This window comes from Aspergillus mulundensis (genome assembly GCF_003369625.1).
Source record: "Aspergillus mulundensis strain DSM 5745 chromosome Unknown scaffold_13, whole genome shotgun sequence".
Taxonomy (NCBI): Eukaryota; Fungi; Ascomycota; class Eurotiomycetes; order Eurotiales; family Aspergillaceae; genus Aspergillus; species Aspergillus mulundensis.
Genome location: NW_020797901.1, coordinates 632,028 through 649,579, shown reverse-complemented (window position 1 = coordinate 649,579; position 17,552 = coordinate 632,028). Strand labels below are relative to the sequence as shown.

The 17,552-nt window shown below is 53.2% G+C and overlaps 9 protein-coding genes across 9 annotated transcripts; 5 read left to right on the top strand and 4 right to left on the bottom strand.

Moving 5' to 3' along the window:
• Positions 1-536: 536 nt before the first annotated feature.
• Positions 537-1,397, top strand: DSM5745_09805 (glutathione S-transferase family protein; the record flags this gene model as incomplete). The annotated part of the gene is made up of 1 exon (XM_026751821.1): positions 537-1,397. The coding sequence occupies one exon, from the start codon at positions 537-539 to the stop codon at positions 1,395-1,397; it is 861 nt and encodes a 286-aa protein (XP_026599553.1).
• Positions 1,398-1,695: 298 nt separating this feature from the next.
• On the bottom strand, positions 1,696-3,584 carry DSM5745_09804 (uncharacterized protein; the record flags this gene model as incomplete). The annotated part of the gene is made up of 2 exons (XM_026751820.1): positions 1,696-2,106; positions 2,190-3,584. 2 exons carry the CDS (start codon positions 3,582-3,584, stop codon positions 1,696-1,698), a joined length of 1,806 nt encoding a protein of 601 aa, XP_026599552.1.
• A 492-nt stretch (positions 3,585-4,076) lies between these two features.
• Positions 4,077-5,810, bottom strand: DSM5745_09803 (uncharacterized protein; the record flags this gene model as incomplete). Its single annotated transcript, XM_026751819.1, has 2 exons — positions 4,077-4,487; positions 4,542-5,810. 2 exons carry the CDS (start codon positions 5,808-5,810, stop codon positions 4,077-4,079), a joined length of 1,680 nt encoding a protein of 559 aa, XP_026599551.1.
• Positions 5,811-7,214: 1,404 nt separating this feature from the next.
• Positions 7,215-8,078, top strand: DSM5745_09802 (uncharacterized protein; the record flags this gene model as incomplete). The annotated part of the gene is made up of 1 exon (XM_026751818.1): positions 7,215-8,078. The coding sequence occupies one exon, from the start codon at positions 7,215-7,217 to the stop codon at positions 8,076-8,078; it is 864 nt and encodes a 287-aa protein (XP_026599550.1).
• Positions 8,079-9,334: 1,256 nt separating this feature from the next.
• DSM5745_09801 (uncharacterized protein) lies at positions 9,335-9,841 on the top strand (the record flags this gene model as incomplete). The annotated part of the gene is made up of 1 exon (XM_026751817.1): positions 9,335-9,841. The coding sequence occupies one exon, from the start codon at positions 9,335-9,337 to the stop codon at positions 9,839-9,841; it is 507 nt and encodes a 168-aa protein (XP_026599549.1).
• An 893-nt stretch (positions 9,842-10,734) lies between these two features.
• Positions 10,735-13,131, top strand: DSM5745_09800 (transketolase family protein; the record flags this gene model as incomplete). Its single annotated transcript, XM_026751816.1, has 4 exons — positions 10,735-10,934; positions 10,995-11,104; positions 11,160-11,642; positions 11,693-13,131. 4 exons carry the CDS (start codon positions 10,735-10,737, stop codon positions 13,129-13,131), a joined length of 2,232 nt encoding a protein of 743 aa, XP_026599548.1.
• A 537-nt stretch (positions 13,132-13,668) lies between these two features.
• On the bottom strand, positions 13,669-14,340 carry DSM5745_09799 (uncharacterized protein; the record flags this gene model as incomplete). Its single annotated transcript, XM_026751815.1, has 1 exon — positions 13,669-14,340. The coding sequence occupies one exon, from the start codon at positions 14,338-14,340 to the stop codon at positions 13,669-13,671; it is 672 nt and encodes a 223-aa protein (XP_026599547.1).
• Positions 14,341-14,725: 385 nt separating this feature from the next.
• Positions 14,726-16,272, bottom strand: DSM5745_09798 (uncharacterized protein; the record flags this gene model as incomplete). The annotated part of the gene is made up of 4 exons (XM_026751814.1): positions 14,726-15,178; positions 15,236-15,325; positions 15,373-15,956; positions 16,014-16,272. 4 exons carry the CDS (start codon positions 16,270-16,272, stop codon positions 14,726-14,728), a joined length of 1,386 nt encoding a protein of 461 aa, XP_026599546.1.
• Positions 16,273-16,691: 419 nt separating this feature from the next.
• On the top strand, positions 16,692-17,534 carry DSM5745_09797 (Dehydrogenase with different specificitie; the record flags this gene model as incomplete). The annotated part of the gene is made up of 1 exon (XM_026751813.1): positions 16,692-17,534. One exon carries the CDS (start codon positions 16,692-16,694, stop codon positions 17,532-17,534), a length of 843 nt encoding a protein of 280 aa, XP_026599545.1.
• Positions 17,535-17,552: the final 18 nt, after the last annotated feature.

Sequence of the window (17,552 nt, the reverse complement as noted above, 5' to 3'; positions counted from 1 at the left end):
ATGCACACAAGAGGGGCTTGCATGATCACGGATCAAATCACCAGACTCCGATTTGGACATGGAACTGTAGATGATTTACAATAAAATATTAACATGCAAAACCTTTCTATGTGGGTAGCAAGGTACGTATTTAGTCTATCGACATTCATGCTTACCATTGCGCCATCCTTACCCGACACCAAGCCCAGGGCAACCTTCTGATTAGCTGGGGATGTAGAAATATCGCTTGGTGGTTGTATACACCCCTTCAGATGAAGATAAACAGAGCTTGATAAAGCAATGGGCGTGAAATACTACTAGCACATGCATGCCCAGAAATAGTGCAGCACAAGTCCATGCATAAACTGCGTGCTCCACGTGATGCAACGGTATTCTGCAGACTCTGCTGCCCCTCCATTTCCCCTCTGTCAACATCCAACCTTGTATAAGGCAGACTTCATCAGCAAATTGAAATAACCAGCATCCCTCTCTTACCTGTCCAGTCCCACATCATTCCCAACCATCCCCAGCCGCCTGATCCACAATCCAATTCCACAATGTCCACTTCAATTCCCACCGACTCCACCCCCACCCTGACCGTCTACGACATCCTCATGCGCCAGCCAGTGCAACAAAACGCCTGCTCCCCGAACCCAACAAAGGCCCGCCTGACACTGAACTTCAAGTCCATCCCCTACAAAACAACCTGGGTCGACCTGCCGGACGTCGCCTCAACCCGAAAATCCCTCGACATCCCCGCAGGCCGCAAGTTCGCCGACGGAAGCGAGTTCTACACGCTCCCTGTGCTCGTCGACAGCGCCACGGGCTCCAAAATAGGCGACTCCTTCGACATCGCCGTGTACATGCACGAGACCTATCCCAGCGCCGGCGGAACCCTGTTCCCCGAAGGAGCTGACGTAAAGCTGGATTTCCGGACCAGCAACACCGCAATGCTCGTCCCGCTCTCGGACCTCAGCGAGACCGCGCGCCAGGAGAAATACGTCCGCTACGCTGAATTCAACACGCACGTTGACGCCGCGTTCACCGCGCACACGATCCTCAATGTCATGGGGATCCCGTTTAACCCGGACACTGAGGAGGTGTCGAAGGCGGAGTTCTGTCGGCGGGCGGGGATGCCGTCGTTTGAAGCTTTTGATGTGACTGGTGAGGCGCGGAAGGGGATTATGGCATCGTTCAAGGAGACGCTGGGGGATCTGGCGAGGGTGTTTGGGCGTGATACGAGCGGGCCGTTTATCCTGGGGAGTGAGCCCTGCTATGCGGATTTCATTGTGGGTGGGTGGTTGCGGATGTTTAGTGTTTGTTTGCCTGGGGAGGAGTGGGAGGAGGTTCGGGGGTGGCATGGGGGTGTTTTTGGGGCTTTGTTCGATGGCTTGAGGGGGTTTTATGAGATTAAATAGATCTCCTCCTCGAGTCAGGGTATGGAAAGTATATCAATACCAAGAGGAAGGTCTGCTTATGTCTGGTTGTAAATAGATCAGTCTTTCCTTACCCTATACATGACTGTCGTTCCCTTCGTAGAATGCATTGAGAACTCGTCATGTTCCTTTTTCTCCATCCATACCTGCCTAGGTAATAGCATAACCTGCATTTACGTACCCCAACCGAGTGCAAAGCCATACCCCTAGAAAGTACCTCAGTACCATTTCAGAGAACCTGACGTGGAACGACGCCTCCGTCCCCATCGTCAAGCATAAGTCATCCCCTAAAAATCCCACTGGGGTTAACCGCCATCTCCCGAATATCCAGGCTCTTCCCCTCTACCCTCCTCACCTCCAGCAACGCTTCACTATCCCCATCTCCGCCATCAGCCAAAGAGACCGAGTACGTGGCCGTATACTCATCCGCAAACCGAGTATGGTCCCGCTCGGGCTCTCCTTCGCATGGATATGATCGTCCCGTCCAGAGGGTTATTGTAAATGAGCAGCTGGTAGCAATCCCAGCATGATGCCGGGCATTAAAGAACAGTTTACCAAGCCGGTGCGCATTTATGGTGGACAGACTTGGTCTGAGCGGTGTCTTGATGTTGCGGAGACCGAGCTCAAAGTGCAGGGATAGGACGTGGAGGGATTTGAAGCGCGTTGCTAGGGTTGTTAGAATGGTGATGGGCTGGTTTCATAGCTTCTGTTAGACCTTCTCACTGGTACTGAGGATATGAGGGTGCACCAGAACGAAGTGAATGGATATCTTACCAACTCCCCATCCCGCTCAATATCAATCTCCAAAACTCTCAACCCAGGACACCGCTCATCAAGAAACTCCAGCTCCTCGACACTCAGAACCCTACGTTCATCACTATCAGCCACTTCATCCACATGCAGCGTAAGCTCTCTCAGCCCTCTATGCCGCCAAATCGTCTCAACTCGACTGGGCCAGTACCCCCTCAGCTCCAGCGTGACCAACGAATCAAAAGAGTCCAAAAGTCTCGCAAGACCGTCACGCCATTCGCCTGTCGGACCGATTACCCATGCTTTCCCATAGCCGATATTCGTGCCCGCGTAATCGAGCACCCTCAGCGTTGTCAGCGACGTCGCGTACCCCGCGAACTTGCCGAGTAACCCACCCTCATCCTGCTCGTATCTCGCATACGTCTCATTTGGTCCCACAGTGAGGGACTTCAACCGGGACCAGTCGAGGCCGTCGCGCCAATATGCGCACTCTACAGCGTCCATCTGGTACCCATCCAGCGACAGTTCTTCTAGGGGCGGGAAGACCAAGCGCCGGCTTGCGTCTCCATCTCCATCTCCATGGGATCCACCGAACTTGAACGAGCTCACGGCACCGTACATCTCCATCCCAACCTGGATGAATATATGGCCACCTTCAGCGTTGCGCACTGTCATCGCGAAGCAGCGAAGCCGCGGACACCGGAAGAACAGATCCTGGATATCGCGCATGCGCCTGCCGCCTCCGTTCGGCCACCGGTGGGGCTCAACTGTCACGGTGAGACTCGAGACGCAGGAGAGCCCGGAATCCTGAACTTCAGCTCCAGCAGTGGGGGCAGAAACGGCCTGCGCAAAGGGAAACTCCCCGCGCTTATCCGTCTCGCATATCGTCACCTCCAGCTCGGGCTGTCGCGGATGCGCAGCGATAGCACGGACCAGCGCACCACACTCCTTCTGCACCTTCTTACAGCCCAGCTTCACCCTCCGCAGATTCGGCAGGCGCAGAAGTAACCGACAGAGCCGGTCGTAGTTATCCTCCCGCAGATACCCCACGTATCCAGTCCACGACGAGCTGGACGGGAAGACGACCTCGCGCACATAACTCCGGATATGCTCGTCCCTCTCGAGTCGGGCGAACAGGGTCCAGCGCGCGCGGTCGTACTCGCGGGTTCTGTTTGGATTGGACGGATCGCCGGCTCGTTGGCGCTCGGCGGTGCGTTTTGAGAGAAGCTTTGTTTTTTGGTCTGGGGTGGTGGGTTTGGGGGTTAGGAGGGTGATGGAGCGGTAGAGGAGGGGTGTTGCGATGGTGTTGAAGGTTCTGCATGTTCGGGCTATGTTGAGGAGGTCGTTTTGGGTGGTGGTGTTGAAGATTAGGTGCCATATGTCTGGGTTGAGGGGGAAGGGTTGGATTGGTTCTGGCATGGTTTAGGTACTTGGTGGAATGGGGATGGGGTAGCCCTAAAGTACATAAAGTTGGAAACTCGAGGCTGAGTTCTGGCAGAGAAATATAGGAATGGGGTATTGGGCTGCCTAGTCGACGCTAACATGGACTAAGCTAGGGTCTACCCCCTCATTACGTGGCGCAGCAGGCACCTGCATGGTTCAAGGGACTCTAGTTGCATTTGTCTTGAGAATCATGATACCCTGCCATATCACAACTTGGGTATATGTGTTTGAGACCAGTGGTATGATTTGTATCATGTGAGTTAGGGTTTAGAAGGCAACCATCTCCTAAGTTGCATTATACCCTTTCCACCCCTATTAAGATAGAGATACCTCATAACGACCATGAGATTGTCAAAACCATCGAATTCAATCAGCGAAGGTCAATGTTATATCTCGAAATAGAATCACGATCATCTTCTGATTGTATCGCCTGGTTGCCTACATTGGCTGTTTGAACGTCTTCCAAGTTCATAAGTCAGGAGTCTCACTTCGCCGAATATCAGGATCCAGCCCTTGCCCCTTCGTCAGACGAACCTCCACTTCGTTGTCGCCGTCCTTCTTATTCACCGGCAATTGAACTTCATAAGTATTCGTAAACTTCAACTCCCACGAGTCAAATCGGGGAGGCATCTGTGGGTAGCGGCGGTAGGCTCGTCCCGTCCAAAGGGTTAATTTGAAAGGGTATGGGTTTGAACTTGTCGTATTCATAAAACCGCATTGCCTGCGTAAGTCGAACATCATTTGCCCTATGCTCCGCGCTGTTGCGAGAGACAGGGTTGGCATGATGGGCTCGCGGTCCAATATGCCGAGCTCGAAGTGCAGCGAGAGGCAATGCAGGTTCTTGAAAGATGTTGCTAGCTTGGTCAGGATCCCAAGAGGCTGTTTTTATTATTAATCTAAACCAATCAATTGTGGACAAGGTTAGAGTCTTACCAGTTCATCTTTCCGCCTGATTCCAACTTCCAGGACCCGCAAGTCCGGGCATTGCTTGTCAAGCAGATCCAACTCCTCGACCGTAAGAACCCTCCTCCGGTTACGGTACCCTGCTCTAGAAGACTCATCCTCATGCAAGCAGAGGCTCAACAAGTTCCTATGATGCGCAATCGCGCCAATAGCGCAAATGTACCCCCTCAACTCCAACGTCCTTAGGGTGCCAAAAGATCGCAGAAACCTAGAAAGACCTTTCCGGTCTTTATATTCGGCTTCGTCCTCGTAGCAGTAGACCCTTAATACCTTCAAAGAGGTCGCATACCCGGCAAGTCGACCAAGCAGACCGAATGAGTCCTGCGGCCCGAGGGTCAAGGCTTTCAAGCGGGACCAGTCAAGACCATCGCGCCAGTACGGCCACTCATTCTTGCGCATGTTGTACCCGTTCAACGCCAGTTCTTCGAGGGGTGGGAAGACTTCCGTTCCCGTTAAGCGGAACGAGTCAATGAGCGGAAACCAAGGGACTATCTCAACGCAGCCGCCGTAATTCCCGAAGAGACTGAGCGTGAAGGTGCGGAGACTGGGACAGCTGAAGGAGAGCTTCTGCACGGTGAGAATCCGCTCGTTGGGTCCGTGGCCTAGCATGAAAGGTCGTTCCTCGTAGAAGGGATCAACTGAGATGTCTAGACCTACGACGCGAGATAAAAGGAGTCGTAGTGTCTCATCCTTGGTGTCGTTCTCGTCCCACCTCTTTATCCGCTCTGCAAACTCGTACTCAAAGAAGCAATGCAGGGAAAGAATGATCTCCGGTTTTCTGGGGTGCTCAGTTACAAGATCAATTAACTCTGCCGACTGCAGCTGCGGAATCGTGAGGGTGATTCTGCGGAGATTCGGCAGGTGCGACAGCACCGTGATCGGATGGTCACTCTGCTGGATAAATTGGGAGCGGTCGAATCCCCGGTCTCGGCCTGAGTAGTGAGGGGCGAAGAACAGAGAAGGGGCGAAGGTCACTTCTTGCACCCAGTGTCTGAGGCGGAAGGTCTTGTCTTGCTCGTCGCTTTCGAGGCGCTCTATTATATGCTCATCCACGCGGGCGTCTTGTTGATCGGGCGACGAGCGGGGATTTGGAATCACGGTCAGTGAGCGGTAGAGGAGGGGTGTAGCGATTGTTTTAAAGGAGCGGCAGACAAGACAGATGTTGTAGATGTCTTGCGTTGAGTTGAGGTTTTCGAAGACTAGACGCCATATTTCTGGGCTGAAGGATGGACCCGCCATGGTTTCAGGGATGGATGGAAATATATTCACGCAGTGGAGTGTGATGATGTGATCACAAAGTGAGAAGTAGAAAAGTTCTAGTGGGCTTTTGGTTCCGATGCTCGGTAGCTTAAGCGTTAGGGCACAATATGCTGATTCATTAGCCAAATGTACGAAAACAACAACAGAACTAACATATAACTCTTTAGATTTTCTGTATAATCTACTCAGGTGCCCCACCAAACCAGCACCATGGGGTTAGATATTTCCAAACCCACAAATGTGCTCAATTTATAAGTCACTTACTCTACATATGTATCTAAATAAGTTAATAAAGAATGAACTAGCCTGCCTTCAGAATCTGTATGTTGGTGACAATAGAAGCAAGTGCCTAAAGTTACTCTTGATTGGTGGCATAACCAACAAAAGATACTTTCACAAGCCAATGATATTCTTTACATATCCGGCAACGAAGCCTGATTGAGTGGGGTCGGCTGAAGCCCTGGCGCGAGCAGTGGCCAATGGAAATGGTTCTTCAAGCCAATAATGCTCCACAGTCCTGGCTACTGTAGCCACGCCAAGAATATTTCCCCTGCTCAGTGCTCAGGCGCTGGGAAATTCAGAATCAAGGTCTGCACCCCGTTAAGCAAGAAAACAACCGTCAGACCTAGCTCCGATGGAATGTAGATTGTGGAAAGCGAGAGGATTCGGCGCTTAAAATATACTTTATCCGTATTTCGCGGCTTCTGGCGCTCCGCTTGACTCTGGATCTGGAAGCGCAGGGTGGTTAAGGAGTGCGTGGTGCTACTGGAGGCCTTGATTATTCACTCAGGGTGGATAGCTCATTGGTTCAGACTACTTGATTCTGCCGTCTTGTCAAAAGCAGCTAGTCAGCCGTGGCTGGAGCCATTACACCTTTACATAATTGTTAGGTATTTCTCGGCCTGCCACGTGCGGGTCTGACACAACTGTGGCTCTGCGGGGACTTCCGATGTTGTGGATCAGTCGTAGATCCGCGATCTAAGAACCTCGAATCCATCTCTATCCCAAGAATCGTGTTCTGAGCTTTACCTGTAGATTTCCAGCTGGACCTTGACCTCAGACTCATTTTTCCCCCATGACACATATGCAGAAGCAGACCATTACATGCTCTGATATCACAATGAGTCTCAACTGTATGGTCTTCACCTCAGTTACTCTATACTCGCTTTCTATGCTCCTTTCGAGCATCAGCTTCATTCCCATCCACCACGTTCAGTACGAAGATAAACGCCAAGACGCTACAGAGCCCGCTTTACAAAGAACCAACCAGGGAAAGTCACATGGCCGCAACGTCTTCTCGTCTCACCGATCCCCTGAATCCATGGATCTTCGATCACCTCCAGATCTACGATCCAAGTTTACTCGATCGGATAATTAACCGCGATGCAGGTGGCTCCACAAGAGGCCCTTAGAGCCGACGCCAAAGCCACATTTGCAGACGAGTCCTCGCGCTCCGACACCCTGCAGCTTCTACACGAAACAGACCCGCCGACCGCAAACACGGAACATATTGGCAACAGCGATGACAATTCCGAAAAGAAAACCCCGCGTTCAAGCCGTGATCTTGGCCACTCCAATGCGCTATCCAGCGAGTTCGCCGCCCATCTGTACGCTGCACAGCAGTGCAACGCATCTTTAAAACGCTGGGAAGACGACCATAACCGAACCGTCAACGAGCTTCAATGCCACATCGACGAGCTGACAGAAGAAAACGAGGACCTCCAACACCAACTAGACGACGCTCACCGTCTGCCAAGCCTGCTGGAGGAAAACTTTAGATCAGATCTCCAAAGGTCTAATAAAAAGCTAGAGGAGATGAGGCAAAAGGCAGATATCATGCGGAGGGTGCTGAAGATTCCCGAGGAGAAGGGGGTGACGCGCGGCGAGGCTCTAGACGAGTGCCTTTGGGTTTTTGCGAAGCAGGAGAGGAGGGAAAAAAGAAGGCGTCGTTACCAAAGGAGGAATGCTCGTGTCTTGCAAAAAGAGAACATGCGGCTGCGGCTTACGAGCCGTGCGTTGCAGCAGAGCTTAGAGTGGTCAGAACATTACAGGGAGGCGACGCAAGAAAAATATGGTCAGCTGCGGGCCGCAAATAATGCCTTGCAAGTCAAGTTCGCTCGGGAGCGCACAGAGAACACTGCACTGCGGGAGCAATTGCAGAAGTCGAGAGATCAGACGGGTGAAGTGCGGGATCTGAGCCGGAAGCTTGCGCAGTTGCTGGGGCAGGTGGATGGTGATGGTACTTGACAGATTGGATCATCTCCAAGCATCTTTCCACTTTCGGTCTCTTTATGATCTCTTAGGCTATGGTATAGATGCACTATACTTAAAGTACTTGATGAGAACAGTCTCTCGGTTAGCTAAAGTCTTGACCACGTTGGCTGTCGACGGGAATTTGTGGATGTGCTACTACCTAACCCTAGGGAGGTTTAAGGTGGAAGGCAAGACCACACTTCAAAGTGGAACGGGGTCAGAAACAAGACATACACCTGCCGCACCATGGACGGAGGTCAGGACCCCGAATGTATGTTTTTCCTGGACCTCGCCAAGTGTACTGGGCAGATTGCATTGCACTTTCGACCCATGGCAACTGCACTTTAGTATGTCCACGCACTTTGGTGCGACAGTAGACAGGGGATGCTTAGTAATCCCATGTGCGGGTCCCGCAGGTGGAATGACAAACCTTGGATCGGGATCTTCTCTTCTCCGCTTTTCTTTCCTTCAGTTGATCAACACATCATAAACAAAACTTGACATTTCAACCCCTCCAATAACAACAACAATGGCTCGTTTCAAGCCATCGATATCGAGATTTTCTGGAACCGTGGTGCGACCTGTGAGAATAGAAGAAGGACCATGGGAAGGAGTTGTTCGCAGAATCCTCGCGGAGTCGAAGGAAACTCTAGCTAAAAGATACAAGGAGTGGGACGGTAAGTCCTGCCATCGCCCTGTTCAAGTAAAATACCCTGGTAGCCCGCGTGCTAAGTGGTTGCAGTACGGGGTTGTGGTGAGCTTCAAATGGTCCAAAAGCGGACTAGTAGAGGGTCACGTGTAAAAAGGCAAGCTATCCCAAAGTGGAAACGTGTAAGTTCACGTGACATTACTTCGGCTTTAAGCGGCTATTCATGGGATTGGTCAGAGGGGCGGCCAATCAAAGCAGCAGAATTTGCTTAGTCAAAATTTGCCAACCCAGTCGGTCCCGGAACTGACCTTTAAATTGCAGTACTAAAGTACTGCAAATAAAACTATCTGCAACCGCTTCTTAACATCATTATACCATAACAGGTTACTGCGAGGAGCGCTGTGCCATATGTCGCCAGTTTTCCTCTGATAAATACCGCTGCCACACCTGCAACTTAGTCTTTCACAAAGCATGCATACCGGATGGCTGTAAGTGGGCTCTTGCAAGGCCTGAAGGCGACAAGGTGCTTGTTTGTACGATATGCGTCAAACGTCGATGGGATCTATCTCCGTTCCTCAAGCCACCTCCTCGCCTTACTTTCATGACCAAGAAGGAGGCGGAGGAGTTCGACGATATGTCAACGCGTGAATCCGCCTCTGAGTCTCCAGGATCCAGCTCAGATACAAGCTCGGTGCTCAGTTCAGCGGATGGTGATCAGGAACCGGCGAGCTCGTTGGCTACTGCCCCAGAAGGGGAATCTGCGCGTTCAGTCGAACCGTACACCGCATTATCCCGCGATCTCGGCTCCATCCGGTCGGCTCTGCAAGAATGTATCAAGTTTATGAAACAGTTAGAAGGAGGAAACCGTACCCGAAAACGCCAGAAACGTCAGCATGATGGGACGATCAAGGACCTTGAGCTTGATGACGGTTTAGCGGACTGCGAGCGCGAGCTGGAAGAGGCTCAGCGCCTGCTTGGCAGGGTGGAGGGGAACCTAAGGCTGAGGGCGGACCTCCGGGAGTCCAACGCAGAGAGGGATCGGCTGAGGGGTGAAAATGAGGCTCTACGGGCGAAAGTACGGTCATCACAGACGGAGATGCCCGTATAGGCGCCTTGGAAAGTTGCGGAGTTGGTGAGCGAGGATGCTGCTTGATAATCATTCCCGACTTCGACCCTGTTCTAGTTTACTGTTTCGGCTTTGACTTTACGCTTTATGATACGCCTAATACTTAACAGAGTCCGGTTGTTTCCCTTTATTGTATATTGTATGTCTGATGTAACTTGGGTTAGTCTAGCACGCTACGCCATCCTCCAGGCCGCCTACGAGAGATTGAGTATTAAGATCAAGGGACCATACAATGCAATCAGATTGCCGTCTCACTTTCAACAGCAATTCGGTCTTAGCTTTCCATTGCGGACCACTGACGAGGAAGAAAGGCAGTAAGGCAGTAAGGCATAAAGCTTCCACGTGACTTTGGACCCTTAGCTAAGCGCATTAGTGACAGCCAATCAAAATACGGAATCAAAATACGGAATCGGCTCCAGCGAGGTCACGGGCCGCGACTGCATCTCCATCTCAGCTTTGAATCCTCAGTGTTCCACCTCGCGTCGTCACAACCTGGAGAAGCGACCCTCTCCACCATCAGACGCTCGCTCGTGGCGAAACGTGGTCTGTGCCAATCGGCCTCTAGGTTTCGGCTGCTCGATCGACCTCCGATTTTCCGGGTCTTGGGGTCTCGTGGTCTCGGTCAATGGCCGAATTTGCGGGGAGACGGGCTCGCTTCGAGGCCAGCTGGACTCGAAGCGAGCCCCATCCCAAAACCAGCCCAGATGCCTCCAAACTTGCCACTGTCCTCACTCGTCTCGATCCCAAAACTCCCATGATCCAGAGGTCATTGTCCGACTCGCGATGGAGACGATGGGACGTCTGGGGTATTATAAGGGCGGGCAGCGGCCTCGAATTCGATCGCTGGATCAACAACTCAACTTCACACATCCACAATGGCTCCCGCATTAGAACTCCTCCCCAAGGCCGAAGACATCCAGGCCCTGCCTTCCAAGGCAGTCAATGCCATCAGCAATGCCATCAACGGCAATGGCGCTGTCCAGTTCGAGAGCGCCGAGAAGCACCAGCGCGTGCTGAATGTCTTCAGAGCTTTCATTGCCGATCTCGTTCAGCAGTACGGTGATGGACACCCTGGGTACGCTCTCCTTCACTTTCACTAGATTGTCGACGATCATGGCTAACGAAATCTCTACAGAGCCCCCATGGGCATGGCTGCCATCGGTATTGCGCTGTGGAAGTACGTCATGAAGTACTCGCCCACGAATTGCAATTACTTCAACCGCGACCGATTCGTTCTTTCCAACGGTATGCAAACACAAACTGTCGAATCATGCGACCCTAGCTAATACTCTCGCGATAGGCCATGCCTGCTTATGGCAGTACCTCTTCATGCACCTCGTCGGGGTCAAGAGCATGACCCTCGACCAGCTCAAGTCCTACCACTCCACAGACCCCGGCTCGCTCTGCCCCGGCCACCCCGAAATCGAGAACGAAGGTGTTGAAGTCACAACCGGCCCGCTGGGTCAGGGTCTCGCCAACGCAGTCGGCCTGGCCATGGCGACGAAGAACCTCGCCGCGACATACAACAAGCCCGGGCACGAGGTTGTAAATAACATGACCTGGTGTATGGTCGGTGACGCTTGTCTCCAGGAGGGTGTTGGTCTTGAAGCTCTGTCCCTGGCTGGACACTGGAGGCTCAACAACCTCTGTGTCATCTTCGACAACAACAACGTTACATGCGACGGCACCGCAGATGTTGCCAACACCGAGGACATTAACACCAAGATGCGCGCGACCGGCTTTGAGGTCGTGGATGTCTACGACGGAGACTCGGACGTTGTTGGTATGTGCCATCCATTCACTTTGCAATATCTTCCCAGCTAACATACCCAGCCATTGTCAACGCCTTGAACTCCGCCCGCCACGCCACCAAGCCCACTTTCATCAACATCCGCACAACCATCGGTGTCGGCTCCAAGCAAGCCGGCACAGCCGACGCTCACGGCGCCGCCCTCGGTGTCGACGAAGTCGCTAAAATCAAGCGCGCCTTCGGTCTGAACCCCGAGGAACACTTCCACATCCCTCAAGATGTCTACGACTTTTTCGCCGATGTGCCCTCGCGCGGAAAGACCCACGAGGCGGAATGGCACGCGGCCGTCGCCAAGTACCGTGAAGCCGAGCCCGTCCTCGCCGATGAATTTGACCTCCGCGTCGCCGGAAAGATGCCTGCCGACTGGACCAAGTGCATTCCCGCCAAGGAGGACCTTCCTACCAACCCCACGGCCTCCCGCAAGTCTGCCTTCGTCGTGACCGACAAGCTCGGCCAGAACGTCAAGAACTTCCTCGTCGGAACGGCCGATCTCACCCCCTCCGTCAACGTCGCTTACAAAAACAAGGTGGACTTCCAGTCCCCCGACCTCAAGACCGTCTGCGGACAAACCGGTAACTACGCCGGTCGCTACATCCACTACGGCATCCGCGAGCACGCCATGTGCTCGATCTCCAACGGTCTCGCCGCATTCAACAAGGGCACCTTCGTCCCCATCACAAGTACATACCTCGTCTTCCACCTCTACGCCGCCGCCGCAGTCCGAATGGCCGCCCTCCAGGGTCTGCACCAGATCCACATCGCCACCCACGACAGCATCGGTGTCGGCGAGAACGGACCTACCCACCAGCCCATCGCCGTCCCCGCCCTCTACCGCGCCATGCCAAACATGCTCTTCCTCCGCCCCTGTGACGCCGAGGAGACTGTTGGCGCATACATCGCGGCCATAGAGCACGACACCACCCCCTCCGTCCTCGCTCTCTCCCGCCAAAACCTCACCCAATTCCCTGAGCACTCTTCCCGCGAAGGCGTCAAAAAGGGCGCCTACGTCTTCGTCGAGGAAGAGGACTTCGACGTGACCCTCATGAGCGTCGGCTCCGAAATGGCCTACACCATGGCGGCCCGCGAACTCCTCGCTAGCGAGGGCATCAAAGCGCGCGTCCTCTCCTTCCCCTGCGCCCGCCTCTTCGAGCAGCAATCCCGCGAGTACAAGCAATCCGTGCTCAAGTCCCGCGCCGGCAAGCCCGCTGTCGCCATCGAGGCGTACCCGTCTCTCGGCTGGGAACGGTACGCTGATGCCTCCATTTCCCAGAACCAATGGGGGAAGAGTCTGCCGTGCAAGGAGGTGTACGAGCACTTTGGTTTCTCGGGGCCGAGTATCGCGGAGAAGGTTAGGGGGTTTGTTGAGGAAGTTAAGCGCGAGGGCATTGAGAGTCTCCGGGGTGACTTTCGGGAGTTGAATGGGGGGCCGAGTTTGGGTGTTGAGCACCCGAATGTGCATTAGATTTTTAGACAGATGAGATTTGGTTTTTGGGATGGAGTTATGAGGTTGTTATGAGATATGTTCAGTTCTATTTGTATTCGAGATCAATCATTTGAAATATATCCTTTGCATTCAATAAAGCCTATCCTTGGTTATGACGAAGGCAGAGTAGACCCTCGATCTAATTCCAATTTATTGACGCCTTTCTCAAGGTTATTTCGGGAGAAAGGATCAAAAGCTTTAGCTACATGTTACCACGATACTACTTCCGGTCAAAGGTCTCCCGGGCTTTGCCCACGCACATTGTCATATCCTCCATGTAACCTTCAGCGGGATCCATAGGCCTACATGGGCTTTCTTCATGGGCAGTCAAGAAAGTGAGCTCAGCTCTGTCTTATAAAGCCGGCTAAAACTCGAGTGGATGTGAATCTCCTAGGCAGTCACTCCTGCATTAGCATTCATCATGTTCTCACTTCTAATAACCCTCAAGCCTTAAAAAGAGATAGATACAATGGCGTCAGTAATTACCCATAACATATAGACTCCAATACAACTTCATCACCCACAATAAGGCCCATTGGGATCCATAGCACCCCAAGCACGCCAAGCTGTAATCGGCCTCGACCCATCCATATCAACCCACAAACTCCACAGCCGGTAAACCGAGCACTTGATCCAGCCTTCGTCATCATCATCGTCGTCGTCCTCCTCTTCCTCGTCTTCATCCTCCTCATCCCCTTCATATTCCAGCTTAGAGTCCACCGCCCGAACCCAGTACCTGCGGGCATCTCTTACAGAGTCATCGGACGCAAGCAGCTTCGTTGCGTCGGTGCCCGCTAGAATCGCGAGGCCCTCGTCGTCAATCACGACGAACATGCTCTCGTTCGTGTAGGGCCGCTCGCCCTCGGGTGTGTTAAGGTACGTCGCATAATGCGCCCGGATATCCGGCAGCGCCATCCCGTCGAATTGGCCCTTGTCGTTTATGACGATGGGCTGGTAGTTTTCCAAGAGCGTCTTCTTCGCGGCGCGCTGTTCGGGTCCGTCGTTGTGGCAGTCTTTCCATTCGTCCAGGTTCGCTTTGAGGAGGGTATGGATGAGCTCGATGGTTTGTGGGAAGTGCTCCTCGGAGAATGGGGTGTATGTTGTGCGGTAGATTGTCAATCCCCAGGGAATATTGGTCCACTTCACTGTGCTTGCGAGGCCTGTTAGAGGCTGTACGTAGTAGGACATAATGCTGGGGTGTGTGGATTCTGACTGCGAGGGATAGGTGAGAAGGAAGTTGAGTCTGGGAAAAGGGGCAAGATATAGTTCGTAGAACAAAGAAACGCCCAGGTTGCGGCCAGGCACGACGCTTGGCTGCTTGGCTTGGTCGGTGCCTGCCGCACTCAACCTACGGCACAGGTGGCTTGCCGAACAGGAACAGTTACCCAGCAAATACCGAGAACTCATAATGCAAGATTTCTTGAATTGAAGTTCGTTTCAACGCTCAATGTAGCACTGCAATATACAAACCAGGCACAGCTGATCGATCATAAATACACTCATACAGACATCATCAAAACCTCATTCCCTCATAGGTCCAGCCCCATGCATCAAGCAAACTCTCCTCAACCACCTAAGTCTGCGTCCTAGCCTCAAGCCGCCTCACAAACACAAACATAAGGATATAAGTGATCACACCAACACCCAACATCCCCGAAATTACGCCAAAGCCCATGAGGTATTTCGGCTCGTCGTCGCTGGGGAAGAGATACGCGCCGTAAATCTGCGCCAGGTTACCCAGCGCGTTCATGAGCGCCAGCGCCTGGGCGCGCACGTCCGGGTCCATGGAGAAGAACGAGGACGAGGCGAAACTGAGGGATGTAGCGTTCGACACCCAGAGTCCGGCGGCCATGATGACGAGCAGGGCGTATCGGGCTGTGAAGTCGTAGACGGCGCAGACGATGATGGAGGTTATCATGGAGATGGTGAGCCAGCCGGCAATGATCAGGCCGCGGTACGTGGGAAATTTGTCGCTGAAGACACTGGTGATCATTGTGCACACGAAGGCAACGGCGTAGATGGGGACCTATAGAGAAATGTTGGTTAGTTCTTCGTCAAAGGTCTGTAGGGTGCATCGTCTTACGGTCATGTATTGTGCCATCCTGCCGGCGTATCCGAGTCCCTCGACGAGAGTTGGATAGAAGTAGGTCAAGGTAGATGAGCCAACGATAACCTAGCACAATTAGTTTCTTGCATATTCAAATGATTGAAGGGTCATACCATATAGCCAATGGTAAATCCCCAAGTCCGCCAGTCTTTGCAAGCCATCCAGAAGCTCTGCAACTTTCCGACCCGCTCGTCAGGACTGATCGCGATGGCGCCTTCCCTTAACCGAGCAACAGCAATGGCCCTTTCCCGCTCAGAGAGCCTCTTCGAGGTACCCGGGTAGTCAAGAAGCAAAAATGTCGAGATGATTGCCCAGCCAGCGGTGGCAGCACCCTCAACGATAAAGAGCCACCGCCATCCGCGGATACCGTGGGCACCCTCAAGCCCATCAGTGATTCCACCAGCGATAAGGCCACCAAATGCTCCAGAAAGAATAGCCGCGGACATGAAGACGGCAAACCTCCTAGACTGCTCCTTGCGTTTGTACCAAGATGCAATGATAAGAAGGATACCAGGGGCGAAACCGGCTTCCACGATACCAATGAATACTCGAAGCACGACGAGGTGGTGATAGTGCTGGACGACCGACATGATGCACGTCAAGACACCCCAGAGGCACATGATCGCAGGGAGGTAGATGGACGGGCGGGATCGGACGAGGATCATGTTGGACGGCGGCTCGAAGACGACATAACCCACTATTTTCTGTCAGTCACTGAGAACTGAAGTCGTCCATCAGGCCACGGTAGACTTACCGAAGAACACGACGAGGACGACGCTGTACTGGGACGAGGTAAGGCCCAGGTCATCGGACATCCCTGCGACTTTGGCATTTCCAATGTTCGTCCTGTCCATGTACGACAGCAAGTACATGATCCAGATGTTGGGCAGCAGGAAGAAGTCGATCTTGCGGACAAGCTTCTTCTCCTCCTCTTCGGTCCAGAAGATCTCCTGACTGGCCTCGATGTGATTGCACTCGCCATCGCGAGATTTCTCAAGCTCCTTGGCGTCCATGTTGAGATCGATAGATTGCGTAGTTGTCTGAGATAGGAGATGATTCTGTTGCAGCACGGCATCAACGAGGCATATAACTGAACCTTCCGTTGTTCCCCATGGGGTTTCCCCGCAGGTGTTGAGTCCGATGTGGGCCAATCAGGGCACGAAGCGAGGGAGATGAGCCAGGATTCGCTGGTTTCGTGGCCTCGATGCGAGCTCAGCCACTATCCATGGAATCGGGTGGATCCGCGCTCGCTTCGAAGGTTGCACTCGGTGGCCAGAATCCCGCAGTCGAGCCGCGGTCGTCGAGTCCTCGATGCGTGCTCCGAGCCATAAAAGGCTGCTTGCACGAAACTGGATATAAGGCACATCAAGCCACCCCAATCGGCAGAACAAATCAAGCTTCAGTTGATCAACTTCTCAGTTACATCTTCATCATGTCTCAACAGAACGGAACCACCAACGGCACACCTGACTTCGTCAACACCCAACCCGGCCCGGATCATGATTGGCGAATCACCCTCAAGGACAAGGTCATCGCCATCACCGGTGCAAACAGGGGCATTGGTCTGGCCATCGCCGAAGTCTGTCTGGCCAACGAGGCCGCGGCCGTGTACAGTCTAGACCTATTCGAGCCTGGCGAGGATTTCACCGCCGTACAACAGAAGGCGGGCGATGCCAAACGCCTCCAATACATCAACTGCGACGTCACATCCGAGGAGAGCATTAGCTCAGCCATCGACGCCGTCGTATCCGCCCGCGGCGCCATCCACGGCTTCGTCGCCAACGCTGGAATGACCAAGCACCAGCCTGCCCTGGATTTCACCCGAGCCGAGATCGACAAGTTGTTCAACCTGAATGTCTTTGGCGCGTACTTCTGTGCGACAACCGTTGCCCGCAAATTCATTGAACTCGGCATCAAGGGTTCCATTGTCTTTACTGCCTCCATGACGAGTTACCGACCAAACCGTGCGGCACCAAGCGCGCCGTATGGCGCTACAAAGGGGGCTGTGCGAAACATGACCCATACGCTGGCCATGGAGTGGGCGCATCATGGTATCCGCGTGAACTCAATCTCCCCGGGATTCATCAAGACTGCGATGACCTATTTTGTGGATCAATCGCCGGACTGGAACCTCAAGATGCAATACTATGGCGGTATGCCTCGATTAGCGGACCCAAAGGAGCTGGGAGGAGCCTATGTGTACCTGCTGTCGGACGGGGCTTCGTACACAACGGGTATTGATATTCCGATCGCTGGTATCGTCGGAGCTTGGTAGTTATAGAATTTAATGAAA